This window comes from Barbus barbus, assembly GCF_936440315.1.
Source record: "Barbus barbus genome assembly, chromosome: 34".
NCBI classification, from domain to species: domain Eukaryota; kingdom Metazoa; phylum Chordata; class Actinopteri; order Cypriniformes; family Cyprinidae; genus Barbus; species Barbus barbus.
In genome coordinates, this window is record NC_136762.1 from 7,141,915 (window position 1) to 7,169,410 (window position 27,496).

The 27,496-nt window shown below is 36.1% G+C and overlaps 1 protein-coding gene across 1 annotated transcript; it reads right to left on the reverse strand.

The window, feature by feature from the left end:
* Window positions 1-27,496, reverse strand: LOC306854279 (sestrin-3-like). The gene is made up of 11 exons (XM_079392156.1): window positions 27,171-27,496; window positions 13,675-14,026; window positions 6,900-6,965; window positions 5,671-5,865; window positions 5,402-5,584; window positions 4,177-4,425; window positions 3,733-3,865; window positions 3,186-3,304; window positions 2,892-3,082; window positions 1,895-2,039; window positions 1-1,702 (listed from the first exon to the last, which is right to left on the reverse strand). Exons 2-11 carry the CDS (start codon window positions 13,726-13,728, stop codon window positions 1,616-1,618), a joined length of 1,422 nt encoding a protein of 473 aa, XP_079248282.1. The 5' UTR covers window positions 13,729-14,026; window positions 27,171-27,496; the 3' UTR covers window positions 1-1,615.

Sequence of the window (27,496 nt, forward strand, 5' to 3'; positions counted from 1 at the left end):
CATAAACGAAGTTCGTTTAGAAACTTTATTGAAACATACAGGTGTGTGATGGACATTTTGGGAATGTAAAAATTTATTACGAGTGGAGAACATGAAAGCTTCATAGCACCACCTTGATCGAAATAAACACAAGTAGGAAATGCAACAGACACATATGCCTAGTATTCAAAAAATGTTTGCCAACCAATATGCTCCATACACTTTGAAACACTTGCAACTAAGTTTGAGAGGCACTTTGAAGACAGATTTACTTTCTCCATCGATACAAACAAAATCTCTGGTGTATATATGACTAAATGAAATCTAACCTGTGTTTCTAAACATGAATAAGGCACTGTGCGTGAGACTGAACTGGGCAACACTTTTGTCTCATTCTATAAAGCTTATCTTTTCACTATATTTTTAATTTCAGACACAATCTTAATCTATTTTTAAAGGACACTGATGCTGCACCTTGATTAGAGTTGTGCAAATACGAAGCAATGATTCTTAAAGCGATATAAATGAACCTTTGAGAAATGGTTTGATGGACAGTTATGATCACATCAATAGTATCAAAATTAGTTCGTTTCTAGACGCTCCCTACAGGCAATCACTCACACACATGAACCCTCTCATGCTCCTGTGCAACAGATGTGCAAATACTTTGTCCTACGCAGACAGACTTTCAGCTTCATGTTAAAGCTCTCTCTCACACGCACAGAGAAATAAAGTCATGAAATGTGATTAGTAGAGCTATTGCAGCAACATATATAATAAAAATTAATGTTGCTATCTAAAGTATAACACTGAGGCTCAAAGAAAATAGTAAAGGACTGATAGTACAGTAATAATGCTACAAAAGCTTCCAGGTAAACAACTAAACCAAACCAAATTGATCTGAAAAAGCATAGAAACAAACTGCAAAAAAATCTAAACAATACATTCAATATGAAATAAACAAAGTATGTGAAAGACAAAAGGCACAGCCATTTAAAAAAAACAAAAAAACAATTCTCTCTCCATACAGGAGTCTCACATTCTGTTATTGATATTACAAAAGGAAAAGGGTATTCTGTTCCAAAATACAGTTCTTTTCAGATGTGCAAAAAAGAAAAAAAAGTCAACTTCCTGTTTCAAAATGTCAAAATAAACTCTGTCCTCCAGTATTTCAGCTTACAGTATAAATGAGATTTCAGTGAGAAAAAATATTGCACGTTAACGTGATTTGTCAAGTCAAGATGTCGTCTGATAGATCAGGTCAAGTCCAAGGATTTGAGTCTGTTTTAATGTTGGGATTTATCTGACCATGAAAGATTACGTCATGACTGCCCACCCACAATTCTTGATGGCTATTTGAACATGAGATCCCATTAGATCCCATTTTGATATTTGGGATTATACTCTATTCAGTGTCCTTCATTTAGTTATCAATCAGAACAGTCTTAAGAAAAAGAACACACAATTTTGGACACAATTATAAGAATTCAATATCCAAAGGTAATTGCTAATAACATGTCTTATGATTGAAAAAAAAAAGAAAAAAGTTTTAGTTGAATTTATAATAATAAGGATGTCCAAATATTGTGGGTGAGGTTTGATTGGTCAGGTCACCTAAAACATGAAGTCTGATTGGTCAGGTCATATAATGAGTGATGGCTCTCAAAGCATAGAGCAGCTCTGCCTGCATTCGAGCCTCCATTAGAAGCAAATTCACATGAACCTGGATAAAGCAAAGGAAGAGAAAAATAAATTCAGTATATTTAGAGGAAAGTCAATGCTGCATTTTTCTGACTTCTTGTTTTGGGGATTCAATGCCTCTTTACGGAATAAAAAAAGTACTATTAATTATAAATCATAAATGAATAATAAATAAATTAAAAATATATATTTGAGACGTGATAATATGACTCACCTTCTCGGAGTGTCTGAACTGGTGCCAGTAGCTCTCGTACATGCGGCGTGTGGTTCTCTCTGGATAACATGTCACTGTTTTAATGTAAACCTTCAGACTGCACTCCAACAACTGATTCACCTCACCGTAGTCATAATCGTCATACCTGCAGACACAGTGTGAATGTTCATCTTTCAATGCAAGGCAGGATAGACTGGATTTCAGTACTTCTGGTTGTCCTGTGCTAGTACACTAGGGGGCGCTATGGGTGTACATACTGTGTACTACAGTCACATACTACTATTTCTGCAGTGTACAGTAATTGTATGCATTGAAGACCCAGATAACATTTGACTAAATTTTATGTATACAACAGAGCACGCCATTGATGTTATTGTTAAGTAAAACTGTTAAAAATGGTTTCTGTTCATTGATATATAGAAAATAAAATTCTGAAACATAAAAAGAATAGAATATTAAAATAAATAAATATATCTAAAGGCCCGTTCACACCAAGAACGATAACTATAAAGATAACGATAAAGATATAGTTCTAAAAATCATTCTGAATATTAAAGAATAGCAGAGTCCGATTAGAATTAGAAATGCTGCTTTTGCAACTAACTGAAATGGAGTAAGTTTAAGCTGAAGAACTAAAATGACTAAAAGAAAAACTGAAATAAAAATCTAAATAGAATTGAAAACCCCGAAAGCTAATAAAAAGGAAATAACAAAATTACTAAAATTTTAACAAAAAAATTATAATGATGAAAATACAAGATAACTGACATAGTATATAAATAATACTAAAATAACACTAGAGCACACTGCATGTAATACTGTATCCCAGAATGCAATATGCTTGACTTGACCTTTTATTTGCTGTGTGACAAAGAATTGTCCATGATACATGATTTATAACACCCTAACTTTTTTGTTTTTATTTGACTCATGATAGACTGCTAATTATTTTTCATTAACAGAGTTTCATGAGTGTTGTCTGTGCTCGTAGACGTACCGTATGCCATACATACAGTGGACATAGTTGAAGAGAGCCCTGCGTAGCATGCTGGTGTCCACCCCCTCGTGACTGGCCATGTTGTAATAGGTAAGATCACATGCCGTTCTGAACTTATCATCCAATAGGTGACCGATGTCAGAGTACAACCTGTTCACCAGAGAGAAACCATGATCCTCCCATGTGTAGTCCTACAGAGTGAACAAGACAGAATGATCAATCATTCATCAGAAACAGAGTATAAAAAAGAATAACGATGCTGTATATCTGTATATTTGAGGGTGTTTCTCATACTTGTGCTTTAAAAGTGGGTGGGTTGTCTTCTCCGTGCCGTGCAAAGTCTTGGTATCCAAATGATGGGTCGTCAACAAATCGAGCCACAGGAGAAGGAGGCACCACTTCCTCATCAAACCCTGCATATGAAAATCACAGCATTTTAATACATGCACTGAAAACTTGCTAGATTGCTAGATGCTTTCTTGTTTTCAAGGAATGGTTCAAATAAGTCATGTTGACTTATCATGCATAGTTTGATGTGATTTATGGCAAATAAAGTCATACAGATTTAGAACAACATGTGGCTGAATACACAATGGCAGAATTTTTATTTTGGTAATTTATCCCATTAATTCACGATTTAACACAAGACCACAACCAAAAGTGAAGGAAAATAGGAAAAAATAAATAAAAAAATTGGAGAGACAGAAGAAAACAAAAAGAAAGAGAAACAGTCTAGTTTTAGTTCAAATACATTTAGAAGTTTTAGCATGTAATGTTAAAGAAAAGATGTACTATGAACTGAAAAAGAGCAGTCGGGTAGGAAGATTCTGTATTGTGATACCTGCAGACACCACTAGAAGACTCTCTTTCTTTTCTTTTTCAAAGCGAGTGAACATCTCCTCCTCTGACGCATCATCGTCTTCTCTGTCTTCCAACAATCGCTTCATTCTCTCCATCAGAGCTTCCAGCTCACTCTAAAATACACAAAAATGGAGCTAAAAATTATATTCTGCTTATATATATATATATATATATATATATATATATAGAAAGTATATATTCCGCATTATATTTTGCATAAAATAAATGAATAAATGAAGCCTGTATTAGAGCCTTATATGTATATATATGTATAAACTTATATAAAACAAGGAATTTAAAAGAAACATTTTAGTGGTCATTTTCTGTATGTTTTTTTGACTTGGTGGTGAAATGCAATCTGAACATGTTTTCCTGAGATAAAAATATAAAAACAACACATGGACACATTGTAATGTTTTCCTACCCCAGTGTCAGGGTTACGTAGGGGATTCCCGTTGGCTTGGTTGCTGTTTGTTAGGTGGCAGGTGCATAAACCTGACATGGCTGGACGACAAAGGTCATCCGTGACCCCGTTGACCTCTGTGACCTCAGGGTCAGGGTTGACACCACTACCAAACACAAAACTAGCCAAGGCATGGAAATGTGCCAACAGTACGACAGCATGAACCAGCTCTGCCAGAGACCAGCTGTGTTCTCCTGTCTTCACCAGAGCCTGAGAAACAGAGAGTGTAAGATCATTCATATCTGATGTAGAAAGGATTTAAACAATTATAATGAACAATACAGTTTAAGACACTGTATATGGGTTCACCTACATAGGGTTATATAACGCTAGATGGCTACCATAGTACACTACTATTTCTACAGTAAATGTGCAGTATGCATTTTTCAACATGTATTTTCCAAAACATAGTGTGCAGTATATAAAACATAGTTTGATACATGGAATGTTGTATCCCACAATGCAAATGCATTGACTTGATTTTCAAGGTGAGTGTGGAATGCACAGGAAGTAACATCTTATTTGACTCAGTGCTTCATTTGACTAAGAATTAAAATGTTTTTACACAAAACTGGATTGAAAATGCACTGGTTTCATTTACATGATGATACTCTTTGCACGCTTTGAATTAAACAAAGTGATTACTGTTTGAAATACTTTGTTGCATATTGCTTGCATATCGTTACAACAATTCTGTGTATACTAGGGCTGCATGATATTGGAATAAAAATGACTAAGTTATTTTGTTGTGGAGTGCAAAATTAAAATAATAATTTATACCATAATAATTTATAATATATATTTTTTTTCTCTGAAGACGTTTTTGAGTGTGAAACACTCTTTTAGGCCTGAACAGTTAGGGGGATTTGTTTTTTTTTAAATTTGGGTTTTAAAAAAATGGGTTCACACTTGGGTTTATGCTTTACAAGAATCGACTCAAATTTAAAAAATAGCTTAAAAAATAGTTTTCATAGGGCACATTCCTGCAGTTTTTGCCCAGTTATATAATCTAATATGACTATCAAATAATAATTTGTGAGCAGTGCCATTAAGTTAACGCATATATTTTTATAATTAAATCACAGTCTGCACGATTTGACAATCAAACTAAGCCCTATCATGATTTATTTTGATATACCATGTGGCCCTAGTGTATATTAAGCAATGAACAAATCTAGTGTGTTACCTGTATGTGTTGCTTGGTAATAAGCCACGGTCGGTGCGCGAGGATCTTGTTAATCTCGTTGAGGTTGCGAAGTCGTTGAGGACAGAACTCCAGACCTCTCAACCAATCAGAACACACGCCAATCTGCTCGAACTCTTGCATATGCTGACAGACCAGCGTGGAACACTGGTGCCGCGCTGCAGCCTGGAAAAGACAAACAAAAAATCACTCTTAAAACTATTCAAGTTGAATAAAGTCTCCCTTGAAAGTGTTTCTGTGTGCGTTTGTACCATTATAGCGATATAATGCCTGTAGTGAAGTGGTAAGGGGCCATCCATCCTCAAGAGATAATAGTGGCAGTGCTGGAAGGCTTGCAGATAATGCGGGTGGAGCCCCATCACCTGCGTCAGGTTGTCCATACGACCGCTGAAATCTTCTTCTAAGAACATCACTGTGGAGTCATTCAGAGGCATGGCTCCTATGATCTGGGATTGAGAATCAGACATGAACAGACTGTATTTTCCATACAGTATTATGGTCAGATGGTAATATAAATTAAACGTGGCCTGTCAGATTTTGTAATGTGAGAAGGCACTAACATGCGATGCTATGAATTAGAGCCAAGAAAGATTTGAACTTTAGTTCAGGTTCATCTTAATTCAGCAAAGTCAGGACAGATGCTGTAATTCAATTTACAATCTAAACACACTTTCTTAGATCTCCCGGCACGCTTAGCTCGGATTCAATGAAAATCATCTCCTGAACCAGATGAACTCAAAACAAAAATGAAATGAACACCAACTGACCCGAGAAAGAACGATAACAGTTTCTGAGCTGGGTTAACTCAGATTCAACGAATGTGTGAGAAAAAAAGAGAGAAATTTCAATTACAAACAAAAAAATTGGCAATATGGTACTTTGACATACACTATGGTATTGAAAGAATACTATAGTAATATACCATGGTATTTACATGGCACAAAAGTTTGGGAAATTAGTACTTTTATTCAGCTAAAACTAAGTAAATTGTCAGCTATTTTTATTTCAAATAAATGCTGACCTTTTGAACATTTTATTAATCAAAGAATCCTGATGAACAAATTTCCAGGTATAACAGTTTTCACAAAAATTATTAAGCAGCACTGAATATTTTTTTTGCAGTAAATCAGCATATTATTATGGTTTCTGAAGGATCAAGTGACATTGAAGACTGGAGTAATAATGCTGAAAATTTTGCTTTGCCACAGGAATAAATTACATTCATATAGAAATAATTTTTTATTTGTAATAATATTTCACAATATTATTGTTTTACTGTATTTTTTATTTGAAACAATTGGAGAGCATAAGAGAATTCTTTCAAATATGTTAAAAAATCTCAACAGACGTTTGAACGGTAGTACATTTCCAAGAAGAATATGATGATAATACCGTGGTAAATGTCCAAAATAATTGTGGAGTAGCAACTGTACAATCTCTAAAAAAAAAAAAAAATCCCATTTTTTAAGTTAAGTATTACCTCATTTTCTGGAATAAATGAGCTTGGTCCTGTTGATATGCGTCTTGACATCTTCATTCCTTTTTCCTGAGGAACAAGAAGAACATTTGTGAAGAATATGAAGAAAATATCCTGATGTGTGTGTGTGTGTTTATGTTATAATATTTCTCCAGTTTCAGGTTAATATGCAGAGACAAATACAAGTAAGCCATCTGTAGTTGGATTCTGCCCAGCAACAGTGGCTCAACCAATAGTGTGAGTTTGGGGGTGGGGTACTTGTTTATTCAACTAATGGCAGACAGAGAAACCTGTTTGAAAGCAGTTATTATTTTACAGACACTAATGCCTCACAAATTTTGTTTTAACAAACATAAAGTGAAGGAAATTCAGAAGATATTTCAATAAAAGTATCATAGTGTGTCTATAATTTAAGGAGCACAATGTTGATTTTCAGGTAGATTTGGTGCTTTATTTTAAAAGTCCCTCCCAGTCTTTGTTGTTCCTGTTACAGCGAAAACTGTATTTGTGTTTTATCTGTGTGTGTATATGCACTAACTATAATGGCAAGGGTGTAAGGGTTACTTCAGATCAGTGATCCGAGGCCTGGACACACCAAATCTTCTCACCCTCCCTTTCACTTGATCTATCCTTCCTTCCTTTTCTTCAGGATTTGGGTTTGTTCAGGATATCACCACAAACGGTGTTGTATTTGCAGTCAGAGATGTTTTGCCTTCACTCTGTAGCCTCATTGAAAACCTGTGCTGTTTATAAAACACTAACCTAGAACTAATAAGGGTCTGCACAGCCAGACAAATATTTTAACGTTAAATCTGGTGCACAATTCCCAAACATGTTATTTTTTATTTAAAAAAATGTATTCCCACACACAAGTTGTTTTTCTAAGGATGCATAAATCGTGGAAGGAAAGATTGAGCAACACAAAGACAAGGAGAGTTTTGTTTCGGGCTTGTTGGTTTCTTACATCCATTTTGATCAATTTAATGCATCCTTGCAGGATAAAATTAGAGATATGGATAATACAGAGGGAGAACCACAAGATAAGTGAGACTAATTGAATTGGTTTAGTTTGTTCTCTATGGTTAACGTGTGTAAAGTCTGTGTGTATTTGCAATGAGGCAGCAATGATTTGCCGTCCAGACTTGTTTGACACACACGGAAACATTGGCATGGCACTGTGACCACTGTGACCTGCACCTTGAAAACGCATCACCGCTCCCAGCCAATCAAAACGTGGCATACTATCAGCACTGATAATGCTTGAGACTGTCATTCTGCGGAACCATGGTAATGATTCTGTTGTCATGACAGCAGCATGAGTGTCCATGGATAGAAGCAGCGTCTTCCTCAAATACTCTGGGACAGTGTCCAGATTTAAAGATGCTCGTTTCAATAACAATGAATAAAAATGACAAGAAACCTTAAAAAATGTAGTCTATGAATATGAATAACTGTTAATCTATGCACATGAATAAACATAAAAACTAGTGCTGTCAAAGGTTTTTGTTTACAGAATAAATGTGTGTGTACTGTGTATATTTATTATGTATAAATAAATACAAACACATGCATGTATATATTTAAGAAAAATAGGTTATGTTTACATATTAAATATAATTGCATATATTATAAATTATATGAATATAAATATATACATGCAAATACCTGTAAATATTTTCCAAATATATACATGCATGGGTGTATATTTATATATACATAATAAATATACACAGTACACAAACATACATTATGTAAACAAAAACTTTTATTTTGGATTCGATTAATCGCGATTAATCATTTGACAGCACTACAAAATACTGAATAATACCAAAAAATTATCATTTTTAAAGATGTTTTACAAGAAAATACTATTTCAGTGTTTCTATTTCAAAACTTCATGTTTAATTCAATGTGTTACTGGCCGTTTCTTTGTAAAAAAATGTGAAATTTACTAGCAATTTCAGATTGTGCATTTATTTGAGATCTATATGGAAGCCCATTTCCGCCACTGAATAAAAAATAAAAATATAATTACGACTTTTTATCTCACAATTCTGACTTTTTTCCTCTGAATTGCGCGATATAAACTCACAATTCAACCTTTTTTTTCTTTTTTTCTCACAATTCCGAGTTTACATTTCGCAAGTCAGTCTTTTTTCCTCCGAATTGAACTTTATAAGTTGCAATTCGGCCTTTTTTCTTGCAATTCTGATTTTTTTTCTTCCTGGCAAATCTGGCTTTTTTCTCACAATTCCGAGTTTATATTTCACAATTCTGACTTCTTTTCTAAGAATTGTGAGAGAAAAAAATTCCAAGAAAAAAAAAGAATTTCACTCAGAATTTAACTTTATTCAATTGCAAGTTTATATCTCACAATTCTGAGAAATTCTTTATTTGTTCATTTTTATCTCGTTAAAGTTTTATTGTTAATTAAGAAACTTAAGGCCTTACAAAGGCTTGCCATATTATATTTCTTTCGGGGGAAAACTATACTAACCATGATTTTATTAACTATAGTATTTTGTCAGAAAAGCACCATTATTTAATATGGTATTTCCATTTCCACCATTGGAGTACTGCCACTTTTGCCATGCATAGTACTATAACTATGAGTTCATGGTTATCTACGGTATCTACGGTTACCAACCCCAAAAATTGTTCTTTTGTTTATCACTGTTCATTTTTATACGGGTGGTTTTTATGCTTGTACGTTATGTCCAGGTAATTTAATAAAAGTTAAGGTTGTGGTTTTAATCCTCGAACAGCCACTCCTTGAACTTCTTAAATCTGTTCTCATCGCTCAAATAGACTCTGGATTACAGCGGAGGTGTCTCAACAGTACTCTCGCCTTTAGACACGTCTGGTTTTGTGTATTAACGGATGCTATTGTTACAGCACTCTGCTTTTGCCCAGTCAAGCTTTTGATTCGAAATGTCTGTCCAGGAATCCTATATGCTTCCTTCCCCTCCAGGTCCTGGCGCTCTACCTTCAGCCAAAGAGACGAGAAGTGTAAGTGCATTTTAAAGAAATGAAGAGGGTGAAAAAGTGGGTCTGTTGGGGACTGTTCGTGTCTATGTTCTGGGGGAAAGAGCAGAAATATTTGTCTCCATGACAGCAAAGGTAGGAGTAGAACAAAAGCACACACGTACACTTATACAATGCTTACATAAGTCCACTTTGTGCTCAGTTTAAACAAATGAGTCTGTTTAGTCAGGCCTACTTGTACTGAGTTTGAAGAAAGAGAGACAGAAAGAAACTGAAAATGACTACATGGATCAAATATGAAAGAGGGAGGGTCAGAGAGAGAGAAAGTTGTGATATAACATTCTGGCACACTGAGCCATTAATGAGTCTCCATCCTGATATGTTAACAAATATTCAGCATCTCGGTAAGGATTAGGATTAGGTTTGATCTCCAGTGAAGTTTTTTAATGAGATGTAATAAGAGAACGAAGGGTTATTATGGAGCGGTTTACTGGGGATTACTCTTTTGAGTTTTTCAAGGATAAGGATCAATTAAATTTAGATTTATAGTGAAAGACAGGTCTTGATGTGGATATTTTCAGAGCAGGGCACTCAAAATGTGTTTTAAAATAAACCAATTAAACAATTTAAATAACGGATATGAAGCTGAAATCAAATATAAAAATAAATATAAATTGTACATGAAAAAACGTTTTTGAAAATGTTGCCTTGGCAACAAACTGAAATAAAACAAGTTTATGTGCTAAAATTACTAAAACATAAACTGTAATAAATACTGTATAAATAATATAAATTAGAAAAAAATAATCATAGAAATGATGTAAAACGACTAAAGTGTAATTCAAACTCAAATGAAAACAGAAAATATAAAAATAGGCTAATACAAAATATAAAACATACTAGAATAATATATAAATAATACTAAAATAAGTAACACTATCTTGAATACACTGCATTATTTAATATCAGCCATGACTGTATAGCACAAATGGTGTGGGATGGGTTTGTCAAAGATTTTATTTATTTAAATACATCTAACAACAGCATTTAAATTCAACTTCAATTTCAGATCAACAGCATTACTGTTTCTCTCATGAGGATCCTCCCCCTGGTGATCACTTGATTACGTCAAAGTCTGTGGCCCTTGAATGATGCCATTAATCTCATAAAAGATTATGCAACACTGGCAGAATGCACAGGTTTTAGTTTTGCTTGATCAGGCACCTGGTGGCACCATGGCAAATGTGCCCGGCCGGCACTTGCGTCCTCACTCAATTAGTGGTTTGGAGTATTTGTAGTTCTCATGGCAAAACCTACCCACAGATCTCTGCTCAAACACGACTACACAGTGTACAAGCACTGATGCTGTTCCCGACAGGTCACTGTGTGGTAATGGGGTAGTGCGATTCATTGGTCAATTATGTCACACCAGTGCACACGGCAGCTGGAGGAACAGGAAGTGTGTCAGCTGCTGAATCAGCAAAACTCAGCAGCACAATTTACATGGGGCTTCTATCAGTCTCTCTTTCAAGCAAGAAAATGCTCAAATACAAAATCGGTTGCATCAAAGCAAGTTTTGTTGCTGTTCAAATTCCACAGTAGAGCCATTGTTGCTTTTTCACTGAAGCGTGTGACAGCAAACAGGAATAAAAATGAACCGACACAGGTGGTATGGGTTCGGGTGATAAGAGAGAACATTTTTGCTCTATGTGAGTATTGAGTCGCTTATAAGGTTAATAATTATTATGCAATAACCTTATATTTATTTGCTTCCACCTACATCCTAGTACACCCCCTGCATCTCCTTCTATTCTATTCCATTCTATCATCTATAGCACGACTGTACATACAATTATTTATGTTTCAATTATTTTTCTTTTTCAATTTTTTGTTTATTTATATTTACATGTGTATTTTTTATTCCCATCTTATTTTTATTGTCTGTGTGTCGTTGTTGTGAACTGGAAGCTTATGATACTAAAACAAATTCCTTGTATGCGCAAGCATACTTGGCTTTAAAAGCTTTTTCTGATTCTGATTAAAGGTGAAGTTTTTAAGATTTTTATGTCAAAATACATTCTCTTACTTTAGTTTATTTTTCATTGACTATAAATATGCCATATGTTTATATCCCAGAAAAGTGTAAATGCCAAGCTCTGCCCTGAAACTCAACATGGCGCTGGCTGATGGGTCGTTAACGCAGACTGATGATATTCACAGTGTTAAACTACTTGGCACAAGCTGATTGGTTCATGTTGCATATGCAACCAATGAGCTTACTGCTTTACAATTAAATGGCTGGTTTTCTGAAACCCTCCACCTCCCCAGTTCCCCCTATAAAGATCTATTACAGGTTATTATATATGCTATTTGTGTAGCAGCAGTATGTCTTAAATACTCACAGAACTGTATTGGCATATGTAATGGCAGTAGTAAGTTCATGTTCTTGCTTTGCAATGGATAATGGTGTACTCCATTTATAGGCCTACCTGAAATTCAGAAATTCCGAGTTCCCAGTCAGAGTTCTGATTCGGAAACTTCAAGGAACTTTGCAATCCGAAATGGCTGCTCATCGCGTCAACAGTCAGTGAAACAATAATATGTTTAATTTTTAGGTGAAATATTCCTTTAATGCACCAATGCGCATGAATGCTATAAAGAACTTTAGAATAAAATGTTCTTTGTGTTCTAATTGGAAATAATTTGACTCTAATTATGAATAGCATAATTATTGTGCACGTCGAGGCAGGACAGAGAAGAGTTTTAACTGGATGATTCCAACTACATGCTGATGAGAGTTATAACAACCAGTGAAATAAGTACTAAAGAACCCTGTCGACATGACAAACTGACCACAGTCCCCCAAACAACAAGCTTTATCCAAACACACACACGCATATTGTGTCAGGAACTCAAAATACAGGTTTGCATACAGCCACAGGATAACTCTCAGTATTTGCTCCCGGTTGCTGTTACAGACATGAAGATCAAACAAAGAGCTCGCAAGCCTTCAGCCAACAGTTCGATCTGATAAATGCCAGCTCGTGTTTCAGTATTAAAGTCCAGTTTGATTTACAACAACTTTTGGCAGGGTGTCTGTGAAAGGAAAATGTGCAGAGCAGAAGTAGGTCACGTGTTCAACATGATTAATGACAGCTAAAAATAACATCTTCCAACCAAAGAAAAGAGAGGGTGGTGATAGCAAGATTTCAGATGAGATGAGCCTATATAGCCTATGTGTGTGTATCTGTGTGTCTGTGTGTGATAGATATAGACAGACAGACAGACAGACAGATAGACAGATAGATAGATAGATAGATAGATAGATAGATAGATAGATAGATAGATAGATAGATAGATTCTTCACATACATATGCACATGCATATTGCCTACATATGCTTATCTCTTTTTGCAAAAAAAAAAAAAAACATTTAAAAAAACATTAAAAAAAATATATATATACGTTTGCAGGAAAACATTTATGTATGCTATATATAGGCTATGTAGTGAGGGTTTAAGTATTAATACAATTATCTAACAGTTTTTTTAAAGGTAACATACAAATATGCATTAGTTTGAAAAATAAAGTAATATAGGTGACTAAATAAACCTCTTTGTCGCTACGGATAAAGAAATGTCTGACACTTATGCACAACCCATTCAACAGCCACATTACAAACCAAACGCACAAAGATTAGCATCACAAGTAAATGCATATTTAAGGAACACGTGTGACTGAAATAAGCCCAAACTGTTACAGAATAACAGCCTGGATGCATAAACACACGCTACCTTTTCTCTGATCATGTTCCGGCAGTGGTTGCAGATGTCTGCGGTTCCGTTCATTCTGGCAAGATTAAACCAGGTCTCAGTGACGGTGTACTGGTCTGGGCATGTCCGCTGCCAGCTCTTTTAAGGACGATCAAGACCTGAAGGAGGGATGGAGACTCCTCCGTATCCCTTCGTGTCTCCCTTCGCAGTGCGCAAACCTCTCCAAGTGTCCAACTTCAATATGAACGTGCGCTACACGCCCCCTCAGCTGGCCTCTCTCGATCCGACTCCAGTGTGAATCGTTCTTGTGAACTGATTCGTGAATCACTCCCTTTATTTGATGACTTCCTTTATTTTTAGGGGTAGCCTAACCCTGTGAGATGAAAACATATCGTTAACAATATCGACAATAATTAATATTAACATTACCGATAATTAATCATATTACTATTTTATATTATAGGCTATTACACACAAAAAATGCATTACAAAATATTATTTTATATAAAATACATTTTATTTTTTAAATTTAAAAAAATTGTAAAAGTGTAGTAAGCGTGTTTTTTGGCGTATTGACTCCCAGTAACAAGTATAACCACAATTTTACTACAAATACCATAGTTAAACTATGAAAAGTGAGGCAAAACCATGCTTAATTTGTGTTTACCACGGGGTAGGCCTATAACATTAGCAGCAAAACATTAGTAGCCTACTGACAGGTGATTATAGATAGAAACATTACAAATATATCACAAATTCATTATTGTTTTGTTTAAAATGGCTCAATATTAGCTAACTAAACAATTCAAAATGAAAAACGAAATCGTACGGAGACATTTTGAGAAGCGACTCAAAAGAATCGGTTCATCTGAAAGAACCGATTCGCTAAAAGAATCATACTTCTCAGTGGTATTCTCTTCACGAGCCACTCCCCCCTCCAAGATGTTCTCTCTTGTCCAGACATGTTCCTCCCACTTACATATAAAAAATTGTAAGACTTTCTGTGAAGGGCCAATAATTTTTCATGTACAGTGCTAAAATTTCAGTTCTTATTTGCAGACAGGGGGTGAATGTTTTATGACTTAACAGCTCCCAATGAAAAGTCAATGGCTCATATAACCTCTAATAAAACAGTGTATTGCACCAAGAATACACTATCTCTATATTTTTCCTAAACTGCATATTTGCTCTCTTTTAATATGCATTTACTGCTTTATTTTCTAGGAAGAATAAGCATGGCTGTTCAAACCCTCATTGTCTCGACTGGACAATTGTCTTTTTACAGTGCATCCAAACAGGAGCCTTGAATAGTGCTGGGAATTGCTGACGGAGCGGAATGACCATCAGACGGTGTGGACAGGAGCCAAACCCTGCAGGATTTTGAAGGCGGCCCACGGGGTGCTCCTAAAAACATTCCTATGATCTCAGACTGATGTTGAAGAGTTCAGATGAAATGAATGCCGGCCAACATAAACTTGTTCATGCTGTGATGTTCTGTTGTTCAAAAAGATTGCAAAATGTCACTCAACTTCAAGTTTGTGCCTTAAGTTAAGGAGTTTCTCTTCTAAAAGCGTGACAGGACAACATACAGGACATGTTAGCAACGCTGCAGCATTTAGTCAGCAAATTCCAGGGTGATCCTTAAACATTAAAGCCTTAAGCTGAGAAAATCCGCATGGATCTTTGTTGAAAAAGAAACCCAACCTGTCAAGTTTCCTTTTTTCTTCCCTGCCACCAGAGTTCAATTTCACCCTGCAACAACGTGATGTCATTAGGAGAGAGAGAATCAGCCAATCAGAGTGCCGACTGATCAGCCGTGAGGTCACAATGCTGTATCCTAGCAATGGCTAAATGGTGCTGGTGTGAACTTCCTGAGACAATCTAGTTTTATGCAACACACTTAGAAATCATGTCAGCCCCAACACACACACATCAGTGTTATTTTAGTACCATTGATATACGATTATAGTTTTTGTTAATATTTTGAATTACTTTTTCTATTTTCATGTTAATGATACTTTTAGTAATTTTCTAGCGTTTTTGTCATTTTTCTATGTTTCATTTTTGTTTTTATATACATATATTTCTTAATGATTTTATTTTGGTTCGGTTTTATTCAAATGTGTCATTTTAGTACTTCAAGTTTAGCTAAAAGAAAATGAAAAAATTGTTTAGCTAGCAACAAAATTATATTTTAGTTCATTTCAAGCACTACATTTGTTTTTATTTATATTTTAGTTTCACTATTATTAGTAACACATTACAATGAGGTTCATTGAATTAATAATACTACTACAGCATATATTAATCTTAAGTAGTGTTAGTTTCAACATTTACTAATGCATTATTAAAATGAAAAGTTGTGCTTGTTAACATTAGTTAATGCACTGTGAACTTATAAACTAAAAATGAACAACTGTATTTTTATTAACTAACAAAAGATTAATAAATACTGTAATAAATGTATTGTTAATTGTTTGTTCATATTAATTGATATTAACTAATGGAACCTTATTGTAAAGTGTTACCCTATTATTTTAGCTTTAATTACAATTTAGTTTCAGCTCAGATTCCCCACAAAACCTTTTTTTGGAACAGTTGCATCTTTGTTTGTTCACTTTGGCAGCAAATGAACCATTGCTAGAATACAGGCTGATGCACACACTCACAAACACACAAAGGTGGCTTCCTAAACAGCCCCTCACAGAATAGAAGACTATGAATATGAGTAATGCACACAGACTGGGTTTATCATTAATGTTAATAGCTTTGAAATTTGAGTCATTTGATGTAATACAGATATACTCAGTATTGTGGTGTGTGTGCAGTGGTTTGAAACGGATGTAATCCTGCAGCAGGACTGCCACCCATTTCCTTCTATTCTGTGAAGGGCTGTTTAGGAAGCCACCTTTGTGTGTTTATGAGTGCGTGTATCAGCCTTCTAGCAATGGTTCGTTTGCTGCCAAAGGACACATGCTGTGAAGCCCATTTCCATTCAAGCACAATTCCACAAAGTTATGACTGTAAAGCTATATGCATGTGAACGGGACCCTGCCTATATTATATTAAGCCATTAAGTTGGCCTAACTTTCCAGTACTCACCCAAACAGACTGACTCGGTGTCTTTTTTATCAGATGAAAGATCTGTAAGTCTTTCCTGCATACTTGTTTAGATACAGAGACAGTGGGAGAGCCTGCCAAACAAGCATTTCAGCTGTGAAAGCCTTGTGTAAACTGACTTTGACAAACACCTAAAAATAAGCTTGATTAAATCAAACTAAATCCATTTAAATACAAAATCAAACTCAATCAAATATAACACCTCCCTTTTCTCACCCTTTTGTGTGTCCTAGAGCGCCTTTGATTTGTCCTTTTGATGTTTGATTAATGTCGCTATATCACTTTATAGACATTACAGTCTTTCTGTTTATCTATTAAATTGGCTTTGCAGAACATTTTAAGTCTCATTTTATGAAACCAAACAAGACAAATAGTGTGTTTATTACATTGTGTAATCTCTTAAGCTAAATGAATAAAAGTGTTAGGATGTAATCAATGTCCCTTTCAGGGTATTCTACAGTCTTTGATATAATTATGTTATAATTAAGGTTGAAAGATTCAAAACATAACTTATTACAATAAACTGACACTGAATCTACAACTCAGTTTTTCGCTACACAAAATACAAAAATTAGTAAAAAAATATTTTAATATAAAATTATTTAAACAAAAATCAAATATTATAATCACATATATAATATACATAAAATAATATTATAATTATTAAATTTTAATTATTTATTATATTACTCTCAATATAATAAATTTCATATATATATTTTACATATTTTTGTATATTATATATAAGTGTGTATATGTACATATATATTATAATAATATAAATTATTGATAATATTACATATGATATAATTCTCAAAATATAATATGAAATTGTATATATTTTTTTTTTTCATATTTTTGTTAGTATTTTATAGATAACACCCATAGAATGACCCTGAATTGTGTGTTTACCTGCAGTTTTCTGCTGAGTGTTAACTTGTAAAAGGTCACTTCTTGTGATAACAAAGACCATACATTCCCTTCAAAAATCCATTGACCAGAGGCTGTCCTAAATTCCATGCACACACAGAGGGGAACCGTCCAGGGAGAGCCGGATGTCGCACAGAATGTTTACAGTGCAGTTCCTAATCCCAGTGCTTAGTTTAAATATTTACGTAGCTTTTCATTTAGATTCCTTAAACATGTCACAGGATTAGGAATTATGTGAGTGATATGATTGTGCAAGGATTTTGAAAACAAGCAGGGAACGACTGTAGAAAAATTCCTGGAAATCTGGCTTCCTTAAACATAAGAGAGGGAGTTTTATGACTACTGAATATAACTATAGAAGATATAGAGTTTGAGAATGCAGTAGGTTATAAAGAGAGAGAGAGAGAGAGAGATAGAGCAAGAGTTAATTTATCTGTGAATAAAAGGCCAGGAATGTTTAAGACCCTGCATGTGATTTTAGATTAGAAAAACCCTCAGGAATCTTTGCAAACCTCTGTTCACTTTTTTCCAAACAATCCTGCAGCCCACTCAGATATGGAGGATGTGAAGACCGAGAATGTGAGAAGGAGGTCATGGGGCTGGTGTAGGGTATAGAAGTAAACAGAAACAGAGCATACTCGTGTTTGTTTGCATTAGTGTGAGTGTGTGTGTGCAGTATAGAGGTCAGCATATGTAGAAGACTTCGGGTTTTCTGGGACTGAGTTGTTTGGATAAGTGGGGGAAAGTTCACAGCTCAAAGACTTCTTTCAGTCCCAGCATGCACTGCACAGCCACCAGCTTTCTTCTCCAGTGCACTGAAAAAAAGCTAAACATAGCTGTTGAACATTTTACTTTTATGTATATATTATTATGCCTATTATATGCATAGACTGTATTTATATATTAATTTTCACGTCTTTCACCTACTTTGCAGCTCCTGTCGTCAAGTTAAATTCCTTGTGTGTGTCAACATACTTGTTCTGACTTCTTTCCATGCATGATTACGAACGTTTTTTACTGCTTATGTTTTATGTATATTTACATATGCAATGGGAATACTGAATAACGCTTTGTTTTCCACGTTAAGGTTTTATGAGTGTGCAAAGCAAGTGAACAATAAAAAATGATGAAATACTTTTGAAACCTTACATTTCTCGTTCGGCCTTTGCCTGACAAAGAGGAATAGTGTAATAACTTTAGCTACTGGCGGCCTCTTGTGGACAAATGTTCACTGAAGAAAAAAAAACGTTTTCTAAGCATCGGATATACAGTGCCCTCCAAAAGTATTGGAACAGTAAAGACAAAATTGCTCTGTTGGCTGTGGAGTCAAGACATTTACAAATATGATTAAAAGATGAATATGAGACAAAACTACAGAATGTCACATTTTATTATTAGCTGTTTCAACACATACATGTTTTACCAAATAAAAAGAACAGCACTTTTAGAGTTCATCCCACAGTTGAACATAAGGCAGATATAAAAGATTAAAAGCTATTATTTAGTTGCAGATCCCTTGCGCACAATCACAGCAGTGACTCTGTGACCCATAGACATCACCAGACTCTTGGGCTGTATCCGAAATCGCCCCCTATACCCTCAAATAGTGCACTATTTGAGGGGACGGCCATTTTAAGTGGTGTTCGAAACCTTAGTGGATGTTCTCGAGTGCACTCATTCAATCCCACAATGCACCGCAAAAACGAGTGTACAACCGATGTACACTCAACGGCTAGAGAATCCCCAGAATGCACTGTGAGAGTCGCGCGCCGAATGAATTCCCGCGTCTCGCCAGAAGATGGCGCCCGCAGCTGAATCATATCCATTCATTGATTTTAGAAGCGCTCGTCCACGGCGTAATACAGCGGAATACAACAAAGGTACAAAATTAATTGTAAATTGACTATTAGGGTTTATACATAATTTCCCTGACAGAGTTCAAGATAAATCCTTCAATCTTAATTTTGGAGATGCCGTTTCGAATGATTATTTAACAGGAAGCAAACTATGCAAAAGCGGCAGTTCTTCCGGTGCATTCCCAGCTAACACAACGTAACGTATTGGTAATTTTTGGTAATTTTATGGCTGTATCCGAAATCGCCCCCTATACCCTCATTCACTATTCCCTACATTAGTCCACTCATATAGTTCACTTGAAGGAGTGAATGAAAACGAGTGAGTGAATTCGGACACTAAGTGCACCGGAAGGACTGCCGCTTTTGCATATTTGCTTCCTGTTAAATAATAATTTGAAACGGGCAGCTCCAGTAGTAAGATTGAAGGATTTATCTTGAACTCTGTCACGGAAATTATGTATAAACCCTAATAGTCAATTTACAATTAATTTTGTACCTTTGTTGTATTCCGCTGTATTACGCCGTGGACGAGCGCTTCTAAAATCAATGAATGGATATGATTCAGCTGCGGGCGCCATCTTCTGGCGAGACGCGGGAATTCATTCGGCGCGCGACTCTCACAGTGCATTCTGGGGATTCTCTAGCCGTTGAGTGTACATCGGTTGTACACTCGTTTTTGCGGTGCATTGTGGGATTGAATGAGTGCACTCGAGAACATCCACTAAGGTTTCGAACACCACTTAAAATGGCCGTTCCCTCAAATAGTGCACTATTTGAGGGTATAGGGGGCGATTTCGGATACAGCCCAACTGATTACCAGCACACAACTATTGATCCGCAACGTTGCCACGACGTCGCAGTTACGAACTGGCAACGTCACGAAGTTACGTTGTAGCAACGTATCCGGGAATTTCACTTTTCCGGTTGTCACAACGTAACTAGTTACGTTGTCACAACGAAAGTTCGGTCGTCAAATTACGTTGCAGTTACGTAACAAACACGTATTATGGTTAGCTGGGTTCAGTGTCCGAATTCACTCACTCGTTTTCATTCACTCCTTCAAGTGAACTATATGAGTGGACTAATGTAGGGAATAGTGAATGAGGGTATAGGGGGCGATTTCGGATACAGCTTTGGTCTCATCCAGGCGCGCAGATAGCAGTAGGGACGGGGGGGACATGACCCCCCCCCCAGATTCATAGTGACCCGATCCGTCCCCCTCACTTTCTCTACGAAAGGCAACATCAGTATACAGAGGATAAATGAGGGTTTCCGCTATGTACATTAGCCTAAGTAGTGGCGGCCAGGCCACATGCACTAAGCCATTTTTGAAAAACTCTTTTGACCGCAGTGTCTGACCGAGTCCCAAAACACGTGTAGCCAATCAGCAGTAAGGGGGCGTGTCTTGTACTGGTAGAAAGACAGCACAGCACTCTATTTGAGTGCACAGGAGTCAGGACGTATATTAGCAGATCGACTATAGATAGAGAGAGATGGCAGATAAAAAAAATAGGAAAATATCATAGAAACAAAATATTAAAAAGAAGGGTTACGATCAGGCAAGAGTATAGATCGGAGCAGCTTTCTAGCGGTGGAGAGAAACTCAGGAAGGGCTCGAATTGGACACCGAGGTTGTGTTGTTTCTTTTTGATAGGAGAGTAGCGTTGATTTTGCTTTGTCTCACACATCTTATCCTTGTTGGCTTTTTTTTCTGGCTCACCTTTGTGCTTTGTTGCAAACTCTAATCTTGCCTTTCTATTTTTGGTGCTGGTCAGAGGTTTGCATCTTGCTGTGTAGCATCTGTAATTCTGTGTCAAAGTCTCCTGAGGACAGTAGATTGTCAGAGCATCACCCCAGCTTTCTGGGAGTTGTTGGTGATTTTACAGACACGTCTTTTAGGATTCATTTTCACAGCTTTTATGATTTGTCTGTCATCAACTACTGTTGTTTTCTCAGCCGATCAGGTAGTTCACTTGCTTTTCTCTCAAAGTCAGCTCCCTCGTCTTCATCCTGGTTTGTGTGTGTCATCATCAAATGCAAGATTCAGAATGCAGAAGTAATGGATATAACTGATACGACACATTCCCTGCTTTTAATATCTGAAGAATTAATGCAACAGGACACAGCTGATCACTTAGAAAGATCTGTGAGGCAACTGTTCCAATACTTATGCTCACATCAGATAGAGGGATGAACTCTAAAAGTGCTGAACTTCGTAGCTGGTAAAACATCTGTGTGTTGAATCACCCAATAATAAAATGTGACATTCTGTAGTTTTGTCTCATATTCATCTTTTAATCACATTTGTAAATGTCTTGACTCCACAGCCAACAGAGCAATTTTGTCTTTACTGTTCCAATACTTTTGGAGGCATGTTTAAGTCTGTGTTGTGTCATCAAGAGAAAATGAATTATACAGTTTTATGACAAAAGGATATGGGACAGTAATGATTAAGCATGTTCTTGTCCCTGTTTTGTGTTTCATTACTCGTCTCCTCCCCATCCATGTTCCTCCTCACTCACTCCTCCCCTATTTTCTTTCTCTTTTAGATTTCAGCTCTCATTTGAATGAGCGAGTTCAATCCTCCCTGGTCTTTTAGGTGACTTCATTTCATATGACTTTTCAAGTATGAATTTAAATTGTTTGGTAATTTAATACATTTCTACTTGTTTCTTGAAGGTTGAAGAAACAATGAAGCTAAGCAGAAGAGAGGTTCCTATTTATGTGAGTAACACATTTCTGTCTTTGCCGGTGTTTTTAAGATGAAAATATTGTTGCTGTCCTTTTAGAAAAAGAATTACTATGCAGGTCTACAATGAAATATATAAAAGTATGCTATTTATGTTGTAAATGTTGTGCATGTGTGTTGAAGGGCCAAGCAAAGGTTTTTGCACTGATTCCATCGGTTCAGGAGGAAGAGGTCTTTGTGGTTCTAGAGGGCTCAACTCTACTACATGTTCTGCAAACTAGAGTTCACAGCATGCTCTACTTCATTGTTCCAGGTGAAAAACTATAATAAATAAATAATGTGATGTAATGTAAAATAATATAATCCATTTTCCAAATCTCTTCTCCTAGGGTATATAATATAATATAATATAATATAATATATAATAACATAAATTATAGTAAAGATTAATAAATTACTTTTTTTTTTAACTTTGCTCCTCCTCCCACAATTTGCAAGATAATGTTCATACAGATCATGTATGTGCATTTAATGCTTTCTTTGTGTTTCCATTGTTGTGTTTAGGTCATAACCAGCCAGAGATGGTGCGTGTCCGAGCGTATATATTTACAGATGATGCGGTGATGTGTGTGGGTGTGTCTCATCTGACATACGTGGAGGATGGCGCGCAGGAGCTGGCTGAATACCTGGTTACCCATAGCAACTGTCTCAGCACCACTGAGCACAGACATCTGATTGGCCGATATGGTTTGAATGACAGCTCTGCAAGGACAGATATGGATCAAAGGGTCACACTTGCCCTAGCTAACCTACACACCCCTCACGATCTTCTCGGACAGCCATCACAAGGTGTGTTTGTCGTTTATTGTACACGTGTGTGTGTGTGTGTGTGTGTGTGTGTGTGTGTGTTTGTGTGTGTGCATGATAGCAAAGGAAAATGCAGCACCTCTTTCCATGTATTGTATGGATGCGTATGCATAATCAGATTTCACTGTTCCTGCTTCACATCCAGATGACACAAATGTCCGGAGATGAGCAGTGGAATTATAAATTCTGAGTTCTAATTGGATTAGAGGTCACCGTCGTGACCATTAATGAGGATGTCCAAAGTGCAGTGTCACTGAAGGAGTTTCAGAGACAGACAAATTGGAATAAATATGTCATTTAAATGCATTTATGCAATTAATTAAACATGCAAAAATTATTTGTAAATGTGTGTGTTTGTGTGCATATAGAATCTCTCCTGCATGTCTGTGTGCGTCTGGGTTTTGTGAGCGTCTCTGAGTTTCTTGTCTGTCAACCCGGCGCCCTGATGACTATCCGCTCAGCCAATCAGGATGGGGACACGCCCCTTCAGCTGGCCCAACAGACCAATCAACACATGCTGATAAAACTCTTCAAGCAGTAAAGTATCCTTATTCCTGTACAAATAATATTCAATATTGTTTACACTTTGTTTTAGTTATTTTACACCTCAGTATGCAAATAGTCAAGTAATCATTAAAAAAGCTAAAAAAAATAATGGATATTTTTTTTATTTTGGATCTGTGTAGCTAATTTAAAACATAAAAATATTCAGGACAAACAAAGCTATTGAATGGATTCAAAAAGCTTAATATAGATTTCACGAACAACACAAGTAACTATTTCTCTTTTACACTTTCTCTTGCAGGCCTCCTAATCCATTAGCCACGCCCCTGGCAGGCGTGTCACAAGTGTGGGCGGGGAAATCCCACCTGCTCAGGTTTAGCCACGCCTCTGGGATGCTGTCTCTGTCTGTGTGTGTATCTGAGTCCTGTCCTACTACACAAACCTTACAGTCATCCATATTACTGCTGCAAGAGTGTTTGAAGGACTCTGCTCTGCTAAACAAGGTCAGATAACAGAGGTCAAAGGTCACACAGATATTACTTATTAACAATACATTAAAATAAAATTGAATGAATTTCAATTCTTTGGATTTGCTTTGAAGAAGAAGCAAATATTTTTTTGTCTGTATGTGTCTTATACAATCCCAGATCAAAGGTCTGAGAGTGGATACAGAGAGAAGAGCTGAAAGCAACACTCTGTTTTCACACTCAGGTTAATATTTCTCCTTTGATTAGGAAAATGACATTCACAAGGCTGACTGAATATTATCTAGTTCAAGTACCTGATGAATATATAGAAGTGATGGCAACTTTCTCTTTTTTTCTCTCACATTTTTCCCCTTTTATTAAGGATCACCATACTCTCTGCTTCACAATGTAAGTGGCTGTGACAGACTGAAATATAGCTACCAAAAGTACTAATACTCTACAGAAAAAGTAGATATGCTAGATGACAGCTAGTCTTTTCACAAAGCTCAAAGCATCCTGCTGCTTCGCTAACACTTTGTGGAAATGGACAGCTTTACTGTTTGTTGTAAAATTTGAACATTAGGCTACTGATATCATTCTTGTTTCATTTCTTATTTTTAGTCTTGCTTTTTATTTTTATTTTAGGTGTGGTTTAACAATTCCAGTCAGGAAGAAGATGAGGAACTTTTATCATCTGACGACTCTGGTAAATGTTTATCTTTACATCAGTTCACAGTTATTTCATGGCTTCTGTAATTATATTGTTACTGTACTTTTTTTAAATGTACATATTTCACACAGTTGGTCAACCAAGTACAGAAAGTGTATTAGGACTCTCCCTAAACCTCTATTAAAATTTTGACTATCTAATCTGATATCTAATGTTGCATACTTTTATATCTTGATTTCAAAATTCATAATTGTGTTTTAGTAGGTGGACTCACAACTCGTACTGATTCAACAACCAGTTCACTCACTGACTCCAGTATGACCATAACAAACAGCATTAACACTCTGCAGGCTGGAGAGGATCAGGTGAGCTGAAGATTTACTTATAAAGTATCTAGAATTACTGTCATGCAATATGTAACAAGAAAAATACTTTTGTTCATTAGTCAATTTATCCTCAGGAATCTTTTGACTCTTTTGAGTTTGAATCAGACTCCACGGCATCTGAACAAGACTATCCGATTCAAGACAAATTACCCATCTGTAGTCCACAGGACGGTGTGTTTTACTGTTTTTTCCCCCTGTGTGTATCTGCATTAGTGTGTTCAAGACAGATTGAGATGTGCACAAAATAAGCTATACTAGTTTACAAGAATGTTTGTTTTTTATGTTTCTAGAGCCATTCCGCTTCAGTGATGAAGAAACATCCACAGAGATCAGACGGTATTTGATCTCTCACACCCATGCATACAGACATTTGTGCATAAGATGCTTGATATGTTTAACTATTTATTTCCAAATTCCTAGTATGTGGTATAACAAGTCAGAGGAAGAAGAGAAAGAGAAATTCATCCCTACATCCAAAAGTGAGACGGAGAAATATAAAGTGAGTCGAACACTTAGCTTTCTCAGGAGCCGGATGGTCAACGCCAAAATAAAAAACAAGGTAAGAGAAAGACAGTAAAAGAGACTTCCTGTCCTGTGCATCAGACTTAAATGTAAGTCTCAAAATAAAACTTTTGATGTGTTTCTAATGTATTTTATATGCAGAAATGTCCACAACATTTCAGGAAAATTGAGTGAAAAAATACATATATAATTTGCCATTTATCAATAAATTACAAGAAACAAAAAGATACCACTGTCATCAAAAGATGGTATGATTGATGGCGATTTCTATAATTAGACACATTATGAATATCCTGAGGAAACATGCTGTAATATGTGTTTGGTCACAGGTAAATGCAGAGGTTTCCTCAGCCTTGCACCAGCTCAGCTCACCACAGCAGCCTGTTGTAGCAGCTTGTGAAGTCTGTGAGGGAGCTGACAGTGATGAACCACAGCAGTGCACATGTAAGTGTGTCTTTCTTGTACAGACATATATTTTTACATTTATAAAAATGTAAAATAAATGTAAACATCCTGGTGTTATGATGTCATTTCCTGTCCAGACTGCTCCATGATCATTCATAAGACCTGCTGTGATTCTGCACCTCTGTGTGTAAAGGTAATTGTTTGTGTTTGTTTGTTAGACGTGACACTTCACTTACAAGTGTACTAGAAACTACGATAAGCTATTGCATTTATTTCCATAACCCACAGAATCCTCATCAGGCACTTCTAAAAAGCGCTGACTCTTCAATATTACTATGTGTGAGAGACAATCATGTTATTCTGACATTAAATTATAACCAACCATGTCATGTAGAGCTCATGTGATGATGTATATTTCATTAACAGACTCGTCAAGTCAGAGTTCTCCATCTCTGTCTCTGGTCAACGACAACAACACCATGTCACACAGGTTTGTTTATCTCTTCCATAAACTTAATTTGTCTGTATGTCACTAATGTTTACATTTTGAGATGCTTTGTATGCTTCTGTAGGGAATGAATCCTACATATATTTATTATTATTATTTAGCTTTTAGGGAATCACTCTTAAGAGTTGATCTTCATATGATTAATTGTTATCAATCATAATGTACAACTTATGCCTTGTTAACGACTTGTCCAGCAAGCATTAATAACAGCAAGTTATCTTTTAACACGTTGTTTATTTCATTCGTGGCCAACGATTAAAATAAATCAAATAGTTAAATTGAGTTAGCTTAGTTAGCTCAAGAGCGTATAGGTAAACGCGATCTATTGGCAAATAGTTACGACATGTTAAATCACATAACACAGACAAAAGATTTCTTAATAAAGTCAAAGTTTTATTCACTATTCTAACACAACATTAACAGACAATTTAACATACACACAAATGGGAGCGAGTTGTTTGTATCTGAAGAGAGAGACTTAGGTTTTAATGCTAGCTTTTCAACCTGAGGAAACTCATAGACAAAGAAGTATTTTATCTTTACCCTCAGCGGAGCGATATCCCGGTTTCAGTCAATAAAGAGATTTGCCTTACTTGGTCTTTCAGTTGTTTTGATCGAACTCAGTTCAGGCTTTCTCCAGTTCAAAGAGACTCTTTCCTTTGGTGAATTCAGTTCTTTGCGGGCCGCGTTCGGATTGGCTGTTCGGTCGGTCGTGTGACTAGCGCACTCTTCAGTGGTTGGTTGTCTCGTTCTGACGTAATGATGTTTAGGATTAAAGTTCTTTGAAAGTTTAACTGAGTCTTTGTGTTAGTTGCTTTGCTTCGCCGTGATGTTATGGCCTGAAGCGCTTGCCGCGTGAGCAGAACGAGAGACTCGCTGGCGTGCGTGTCCTCCTGTTGTTTTCCAAAACTCCAACTCC